Source organism: Amaranthus tricolor, chromosome 4 (genome assembly GCF_026212465.1).
Source record: "Amaranthus tricolor cultivar Red isolate AtriRed21 chromosome 4, ASM2621246v1, whole genome shotgun sequence".
NCBI lineage: Eukaryota > Viridiplantae > Streptophyta > Magnoliopsida > Caryophyllales > Amaranthaceae > Amaranthus > Amaranthus tricolor.
In genome coordinates, this window is record NC_080050.1 from 7633943 (window position 1) to 7643778 (window position 9836).

Here is a 9836-nt window from a genome sequence, read left to right on the forward strand (position 1 = left end):
TGGGTTTGGTGTTTGACTTGAATGTTGATGAGTCTTCTCTCTCTTCCTTGCCTTCCTTGCTTTGCTAATTGCTTTGGGTGTTGGTCATTGGTAATTGTTGGTACCCTTCTGCCCTTCTCTAACTTCTCAGAGAAGAGAGACTAGTATCACAATCTGCGCCTCCTTGCAGACCGTGTGTATCGGGGCTTCTTTTTTCCCATTTTTCTCTATGTTTTTTCTTCTTTACAATTTCAACTCTTCTACTGGTTTTTCTTTTTATGCTTTTTCTTGCTTTCAGTCCTTCTCTTTCTCAATCAAAGTTTGCTCCTTTTTTCTATGTATATACTCCATTTTATCATCTAATATCATCAAAATCTTTCTTGGGTTATTACAGTTCGGGAATAACAATATAATCTTTTGGTTTTCTCATACAGATCCATCTATTTTTTCTCACTTCTTCACTCACTGCTCTTTTTGGTATGTTCTCTTTCTCACTCTTTCAATCAATTCTTTTAATTCATACTGCATAAATTTAACTGGGTTTTTGTTATATTTTTGATATTTCAAGTAGTTTTTAGTCTAATTAGTGTTTAGTAATGAGGTTATGTTTAAACAATCTGACCATTTTTGGTGTGTTTTGTTTGATTAGTGTTTATAATATCTTGTTTCTTGTTGATTTTCTTTTGATTTAGGTTGAATATGGTGTTTTAATTTGTGGGTATTGTTTGTTTTGTGATTTGCAGCTCTAGAACTGGATTAACTTTGGGTGAATCACTTCTGGAGTTTAGTTTTTGTAATTAGGTAGATGTGGTATTTGTAGAAACCCCTAAAAATTGTTGTGATAGATTAGTCTTATGGTTGAACTTACTGTGATTGATTTGGTGTTCAAACGTTAACTTTTGGAGGGCATATAGAGTTATAGTTGAGCTACAAACTTGAAGAAGTGTTTTTGGAGAGGCATGTATAAAAAGTGAAGTGTAGTTTCTGTTTTCGGTGTGAATAGAATGGGCGGGATATGCTCTAGGAGGGCGATTGTTGATAATGTACCTAGTAGTAGTTATTCACAAAATGGGGGTAGTATTTTCAATGCCGGAGCATTTGTAGAATCGAATGCGTTGCCTGGAAAAGTAAAAAGTGGCTCAAGTCCTTCTAATGGCGAGGAGAACGTGGATAAGCAGCCAAGGGAGCCCTTTTCGTTTCCGGAATTTGATGCCATTACAGATGGAATCAATGAAAGCTCCATTGAGACATACAGTGATGCCGTTGATGATGGAATTCCACGATTTGGTAGAGTTTTATCGCAGAAATCTCGGTCTACAAAGTCTAGGCAAGTCGCTGTTGGAAAGGTGAGTTTTGATCCTGTTATATTGGTAATGTTTAAGTATTTTAAGTAATGTTTAAGTTTCAAAAAATTGCTGATTTCAGATAATGAATGTGTAATACTCTAAGTTGTTTGTTGTATACTGTTTTGTCATAATTCACCCCCTAAGTTTTGATGAACAAAAACATATTTTTCTCACACTTTAGTCAAACTTAATAAGCTTGTCATTTGCTCTTTATATTGTTGTAGCACTGTTGCACTGAGTAAAATGGTCAATGTTAGTGGCTCTGGGAATGACTTTTGGTTTTTATACAAGATTGTGTGTTTTTGTGTAAGATTATTTCATTCTAACTTATCATAGAACACTTTAAAGTAATCCTCCCCCTATGAAACAGAAAAGAAGTCTCCTTTATATATTACGTGTCAATCTAGTCTCACGATATGCTATTATGAGATTATTTGCTGTGAAAGTTTCTGCATTAAGCATGCTTCTAACAATGTAAAAGATAGATTCTGTATAAGCAAATACCTTAAGACGCTATAGTGACACTACAATATTGTAGGGTCACAACAAGTGTAATATAATTCGCCTTTTTGAATTCGCGATTCGCTCAAATTTGCGCAAGAATAGCCCAAAACCGACCATAGTTCGCTCTTTTTGATTTGTGATCGGATGGACATTAGCGAATCGTGTGACTCTATTCACAACATAGATCAACTATTTCTTTGCCAATCGACCATATGAGTTCATAGTTGCAAAATTTCTAATGAGTTATGAAGGTTGAGACTTGCAAGTTAACATTTTAAAATCCCTTACTTTCTGGTCAGCTTCATAACTTGCTTCTCTTTTCTAGTGAAGCTGCCAATTGGGTCAGCCGTTAGTGGACCATATCTTTATACCAATTTAGAAGAGCACCCATGGAATCAATTAGCATTAGAGAAGCCATACGCCAACAATTAATTTAAGAAGACATTGTCAAAATATAATTCTGTTTTATGCCATCGCACCACACTGCACGTTTCTTTTAGTAGGCTGTTTCTTAATAATAATGTGCATGGGCATAGTGGAAGACTACATAGTTTCAGAGGCCATATCTGTGCAATATCAACTGGTAAAAGACGACCTTTGTTGCTGGTGTATAAGACTCCAGATTTACCTTTGTCGAGATGGCCAGAACCAGTCATCCACAACACAGAGACATTGCCAATAAAGCTTTAATCCCAACAATGGGTCGTCTACATGAATCAAAACAAATCAATGTGGACAATCATCTGAAAAATTATACGTTTTCTGTCTTGTCTATACTATTCTACAATCAAGAATATTTATTCCAATGATCATTTACTGTCGTATACTCTTGAAATTTCAGTTCTTTATGTCATTGCACACTCGTGATATAAGATGAACACATGAGACATGGGCGAAAATCATGGAAGCAATAATGGTTGCGGTTGAAAAAAGCGACATATTATGTATTGTTGCTATGATCTCAATCCACTTAAAAGTTAATGAATCATGTTGAGCTAAAAGATCCAGTTTTCATTGATATTCATGCTTGATGTTTGTTTTTACTCACACAAGTTCTTGAGACGATGTGATTGAAAAAAGCTAGGCATTACCCATCATGACATTGTTTGGAACTCAAATTTTCCTAAATCAGTGTAATAACTACTTATGAAGGAGTATAGGAAAGCGAGAATTGTGATTCGTATGAAGTCACTGACATCCATACAGTAGGAAAGAGTTGTGACCTTAGTCTTACACCAGTTTTGTCTCTCAGTGATCTAGCTTGGCAAAAGCTGCAATTTTCTTATAACAATTTTTTTTGCTTTTTGAAAATTCAATCAACATCGTTTCTTTAGGTTTCACTTCTCTGTTGTATAGCTGGTTGGTGTTTTTATAAAAATGAAAATTTTAAATAATTAAGGCTATAAGAAAAAATTCTTTGTTGAGCAGGTGTCAGAGATGAGCTCTCTTTTGGGTAAAGCTGGTACTGTTGGGCTTGGCAAAGCAGTAGAAGTTTTAGACACACTCGGTAGTAGCATGACAAGCTTGCACCTCAGTAGTGGTTTTGTTTCAGGTGTCACTACTAAAGGAAATAAGATAGGGATATTGGCGTTTGAAGTTGCCAATACAATTGTAAAAGGTTCAAACCTTATGCAGTCGCTTTCCAAGGAAAATGTCATACATCTTAAGGAGGTAGTGCTTCGGTCTGAAGGGATCAAAAGTTTAATTTCTAAAGATATCGATGAATTACAAAGGATTGCTGCCGCTGACAAGAGGTAATTGTTGGAGCATTCAGTTGCTTCTTCTGCTGGCATGCTTCGTTTTGTAGTCTTTCCATTGTATGCAATATTTTCTTATGAATTTAAGTATTTTACACTTATCTCCTGATGTGCTTTACCAGGGAAGAGTTGAAAGTATTTTCTGGGGAGGTCATTCGCTTTGGAAATCGTTGTAAAGATCCTCAATATCACAATTTGGATCGTTATTTTGAGAAGTAATGCTAGTAGCGCATTTCTTTTTGTAGTTTCATAATCTCGATACTTCGGTGACACAAATTGATTTTCTCTCCTTTGCACATCTCAGATTGGCTTCTGAACTCACTCCACATAAACTGAAAGATGAAGCTGAGACGATAATGCAAAATCTAGTGACATTAGTTCAGTACACTGCAGTGAGTAATCTTCATTCTTTTATCCTATTGCTCCAAAGTTTTTTTCAACGATCATTAGGTCCGTTGATTGCTATACCAACCTATAGATTGCGAATCGTAATTTACCCCTCTCTCATGGCTAATGATTTGCATTTCAAACTTTGCACCTATTCGAGTTCTCCCCAAAATTGAAGAAATAGCCCTTTTTTGGATCATTGATTCTGAGAAAGAGTTCTTTAAATCAAGAAACATGCTGTGTGTACAGCATATATTTTTGTTAGATCTCATTTGATGATGATGTTATGGGTTCATCAAATGGTCGTTTTTGAAATCAGCTCCAATTGCAGTTAGAATGTTAAAGTACCTCCTGATCCTCATGTTTGCAAATGTGTGGGATCCTCATAAAAGATTGCTTAGATGTTGATACGCGATGTAATGAAGTTACTATTTGGCTGTGAAATACTCTAGTAGATTATCTATCTTGTGCTCCTTTTAAATGTTTGAAAAGAAAATCACTTATATCATTATATGTTACTATGAAATTGACGCTCAAACCTTATTTCAGGAGTTGTATCATGAGTCACATGCTTTGGACAGATTTGAACAAGATTACAAAAGGAAACTTCAGGAGGAAGAAAATCCTAGCACAGCTCAAAGAGGTAATGACACAAAATTCTGTCATTTATTGCATAAAGTTAAAATATTTTTTTTATCAAATAGAGGTTTACCATTGGTTTGTTTTGATATTGATTTGCAAATCATATCTTTGGAATATTGACATAGAGTTTCTTGTCACATATTATCCTTTCCTCAATTATGGCTGTTTGTGTATTTTTTGAATAAATTAATTTGTAAGTGTTTAATCCCGAAGCCTTAATTTCTAAAAGCCACTTTTATGATGTGATATTTGAAGGCAAATCATCGATCAGTTCAAACTTATGTTACGGTCAGTGTCACATGATTCGCTAATTTCCCCGTGAATCGTAAATTGAAAAAGCGAATTATGGTCGGTTTTGGGCTATTTTTGGGCAAATTTGAGCGAATCGTGAATTCAAGAAGCGAATTAGCTAGCAAATTATGCTACACTGGTTACCGTATTATAGCTGTTGCTATGACCCTCTTCTCTTGGTCTTTACTGATTCACTCTCTAACTCATAAGAAAGAGAAAGTTTCTTTGGGGGGGTACCACTATCTTGGGTCTTCATTTTTATGGGGAGCTTTAAATAGCCCGATTCTCCTTGTATACTTAATGGCCAGGGCAGAGAAAGTAGAGGATTTGTAACATCAGTGGCTTTCCTTTCTAGTAATGCATTGTGTTTATTCTGATATGTGATCATTTTTTGTGCCTATTGATTTTCATGGTTCTTTTTGCTGCTTTCAACCTTTAATCTATTATATCTGGATATCTGGATGTATATTCCCTGTAATCTCGACGTCTTTTTATTAGTTTGCTTATCTTAATCTATGGTCTTAATTTATGTGCGACTTGCAGGAGACAGCCTGGCAATCCTAAGGGCAGAATTGAAGAGTCAAAGAAAGCACGTCAGAAGTTTGAAAAAGAAATCACTTTGGTCCAGGATTCTGGAAGATGTAAGCAACTGGAGTTATGATTTATTTATGCAGTGTTTTCATGATGCATGTGTCCTGGGTCATCTTGATGTTTCGACTCTCGCAAGTTTCATCTTTGTCGCTATAGTAATTTATATATTCAATTTTAAGAACTCTGAATTCTGTATTTTGGTTGAGGGGGTTGGTGGATGCGGGAAATGATTCATTGCATCATATAGCTAAGAAAACGAGTGATGATTGACCAATGATAAACGGAATAACGATATCCCTTTCACCAAATTTTGTAAAGAGGCTGTTCCGTTTTTATGATATTTATTTTTCAATCGAAGGGTATCCTTAATCGTAATTCCTAATTCCTAATTATCCTTGCATTTTCTTAGTTTCAATTTTTATGATATTTTTCATTGCATCACACAGTTAAGAAAACAAGTGGAAATGGAAAGAAATAATAAAATGATATATATAATAGTGTAATTTGTCTATCTGATAACCTTTTCCAACACCCTTATTTTTTTATTTGCCATGTGATGATGAGTGGCGCTAAAGATATGAGGCAACTTATTATATACTATAGTCTAATACAGGCTTGAGATGTATTTGGTTAAAGTTTTACTTGACATGTGAACAAATAAAAAAAATAAGGGTGTTGGAAAAGGTTATCAGATAGACAAATTACACTATTATATATATCATTTTATTATTTCTTTCCATTTCCACTTGTTTTCTTAACTGTGTGATGCAATGAAAAAATATCAAGTAAAACTTTAGCATACAGGCTTGAGATTTAAGCCGCATTCTAGTTCGACTTGATTTGGAAGTGAGAATGATTGCTTGTTTTTTGCTGCTTAAATCTGTATGCTTATTCAATCAATCTCTTGTGTTCATGTAGGTGATGGAGAAGCTTGTTGACATAGTCCACTTTTTACATTTGGAAATTCATGAAGCCTTTGGCAGTGCTGGTATGTATTGGTGCTCACTGCATAGTAATTGAGCTCACCTTGATTCTAGTATAAATCCCTGTTCGGAGTCCTTAGACTTAATATGAACCAAAGGGAGTGTTAGGAAATTCGCTTATTGAGCTGCCTTTTCTCAAGTAGTTTGTTTATCTCAAAAAGTACATATATTCATCGCGCAAAATATCTCTTCATCACAACGCAACAACATTGTCAAGGTTTTTGAGGTTATCGCAAGTGCAAAACCTTGTACATTGACCTCGAATAATGTTTTGCTACTGTAATCGTATCCGAGACTTTGCACTGTGCATATTTTTATTTATAAACCTGAGTTTTGTTGTGATCTCGCAGAAGCAGATAAACCAATAAGGGCATCTTCGAATAACCATCAAAGATTAGGTTCAGCTGGCCTGGCCTTGCATTATGCAAATATCATTACTCAAATAGATACTCTTGTAAGTCATTTTTCCTTCTAGCTGCTGTGTCGCTGTCTGAATTTATACTCCGCATTGTAGGTACTTCAGAAATGCGTGGCATGAGACGCAGTTTTGATTTTACCAGAATACTTGTATTTTGTGGCGCTGATATTGTTTATAGTTTCCTAATATTATCTTCTTAATTAGGTCTCTCGCTCAAACTCTGTACCACCAAACACGAGGGATGCTTTATACCAGGGACTGCCTCCGAACGTCAAGGCTTCTTTGAGATCAAAAGTGCAGTCATTTCAACTTAAAGAAGAGGTATCATGAGAATTCAGTTATATGTGCAGTTATATCATACTGTAGCATATCAGCATTAACACTTGATCTCCCTTTCTTGCATGGTTTCCGATTTTGTACACTAACTTGTGCAATGTGCACATACATAGCCGGGAACATACGTATTTTCTGCCTTCATTTCCAAGAGAGGAAAGATTAAATGAAATGAAGGCATCTGTGCTATAAAGTTGGTCGATAGAATTGGATTGTAGGATCGTAAGATTCTACAAACATGATTTGATATACTATAGGATAATTGACTATTAAATAATCATTTATGAATTACAAATCTGTAAATACATGAATTTTCGTAATCCTATCGTAATGGGAATATAGGATATAAGAATTTTTTAATGATTGAGACTACCCTTGTAGGATCGGATCGTTGGATCGTAGAGGTCGTGTTATGATCCCATCACCTATATTCTTGAACTTAGTAGGACCGTATGATGCTACCATTATTAAGATCCTATATAAGATCTGGATCACTAGCCTGTTTTTGGGTCATAGAGTCGTAGAATCGAAGATTTGAATCTGGATTCTGATAACCATGCATGTAGGCGTTCACTTTCAGGCTGGGCATTCAGTTGTGCGGATGTTTTGAACTGCCACCATTAGTCTTATTTGGTTCTTTTTTTCAGACCATTTTTTCCTTTGATTCCGAATTCACATAGTTATGAGTAGAATGTTGGAAATGTCTTTTAATATTCATTCGACCAAGTGGTTCTTACATTGCTTATGATTTTCGTCAGTTTACTGTCCAACAAATTAAAGCGGAGATGGAGAGAACCCTCTATTGGCTTGTTCCCATTGCTACAAACACCACAAAGTGAGTTCTTTATTTCTGCATTACGTCCCACTTCCTTCAACGCGTAAAAAACAAACATCTTATAATATCTCATCTCTATGTTTTCTTTTTGTAACGCCTTGGCTGTAGAGCACATCACGGATTTGGTTGGGTCGGAGAATGGGCAAATACCGGGTAAGTTTAAAATCATTTCTTTTCTCTTTCTGACACTTCGGCTCATGACATAAGATGTGACGGTACTTGTATAATATCTCATAAATGTCTGTTTAAGCTTCCTCAGTTCGGACGTCAACCGAAAAACTGCAGGCCAAAACGACTTGCTCAGAATCGAGACACTATATCACGCCGATAAGGAGAAAACGGAGACGTACATCCTCGACCTAGTGGTGTGGCTCCATCATCTCGTCAGCCTATCTAAAGCTACTTCTAGTTGTGGAACTCGATCTCCTATCAAATCCCCGATGCGCTCTCCCAACCAAACGACCCTACAACTATCTCCACATAAAACGACATGCCCGTCTCCTACACTCTCGATAGAAGACCAGCAGATGCTTTGTGATGTGACGAAGAGGAAACTTACTCCCGGGATCAGTAAGAGCCAGGAGTTCGATACGGTCAAAAGTCATTTAAGTAAACATCAAAGATTGAGCAAGAGTAATAGCCATTCTCCTACAAGAGAAACTAAAAGAGAGATATATTCTATTCGACGTCCTTCATCCGTTCCAATCATCGATTTTGGTATTGACCGGAGCAAAGCGTTGGATGTCATTGACCGAGTGGATACGTTATAGTGTGCTTGGGATTTGTGAATACGAAGGCGGGTTTTTCGCCCAGGACGAGGAAAATGACTTTTGAATGAAAAATGAGAAATTCAATTGAAAACCCAGAAACAAAATTAGGGGGCAAAATGTATTGTATTTTCCAGAGAATTCAGATTTGCTGCTGAGAGGTGAGATTACATGGTTTTTGTCAGATCAACATGATGTACAGAATACTTTGATTATAAGTGGAATAATTGAAAAAAAAAAAAATTGTTCTATTCCTTTTTTTTTTTTTTTTTTTTTATAACATTTTTCTTGCATAAATGATTCCAAATTCATCATAAACATGACATTGGTGTCTGAAAAATGTAATTTGTGAATAGAAAGTCATTTTTTTTTTCTAGTTTATTATATACCATGATAAATTTGGAGATGAAAACAATTGTGTTTGATTGATTCAAAATCATAAAGGTTTTTGGGCCTTGTACATTCTAAATAACCAAGGTTCAATAGGGAAGAATCATGTATTAAATTATGTGTACTTATTGTTCATGATGCTTGTTATAAATGGTTGATCGGAAACAATATTTTTGTTATTACTAATAAGGATTTATTGCCTACATATGATCTTGTTAATCCTACCTTTTTTTGGAAGCCACTAGTGACATTCGGATCATGATATATGATTCATAATTATATCATTAGTTTTTTTTATTGCACAGATTAAGGCTCATTAGGAAAAAACCATTATAAAATTATGTTCACTTTCAAATCATGTGAAATTACACATGATGTTTGTTATCGAGAGTCGTCCCAATACAACGTCTTTGATATTACTAATAAGAATTATATATGTTGCATACATATGATCTTGTAACCTGACTTGTTGGAAGCCACCTATGAAATATGATTTATAATAGTCATATTATTATTTTTATTTATTGCAGATCATTCAAACTAACTAAGCCCATTATGAAACAACTATAACTAAAATCATGTTCACTTTTAAATTAAGTGAAATTGCACATGA

At 35.2% G+C, this 9836-nt stretch overlaps 1 protein-coding gene across 2 annotated transcripts; it reads left to right on the forward strand.

The window, feature by feature from the left end:
* LOC130810342 (protein PSK SIMULATOR 1) lies at positions 1 to 9084 on the forward strand. Of its 2 annotated transcripts, none has more exons than XM_057676360.1 (13): positions 1 to 456; positions 723 to 1325; positions 3258 to 3583; positions 3709 to 3801; positions 3891 to 3978; positions 4523 to 4616; positions 5450 to 5547; positions 6416 to 6485; positions 6831 to 6934; positions 7103 to 7219; positions 7990 to 8066; positions 8175 to 8219; positions 8317 to 9084. In XM_057676360.1, exons 2-13 carry the CDS (start codon positions 984 to 986, stop codon positions 8834 to 8836), a joined length of 1974 nt encoding a protein of 657 aa, XP_057532343.1. In that variant the 5' UTR covers positions 1 to 456; positions 723 to 983; the 3' UTR covers positions 8837 to 9084. The 2 variants fall into 2 exon arrangements, with proteins under 2 accessions (XP_057532343.1, XP_057532344.1); XM_057676361.1 differs by having other exon boundaries at positions 2 to 456; positions 8326 to 9084.
* The last annotated feature ends 752 nt before the right edge of the window (positions 9085 to 9836 follow it).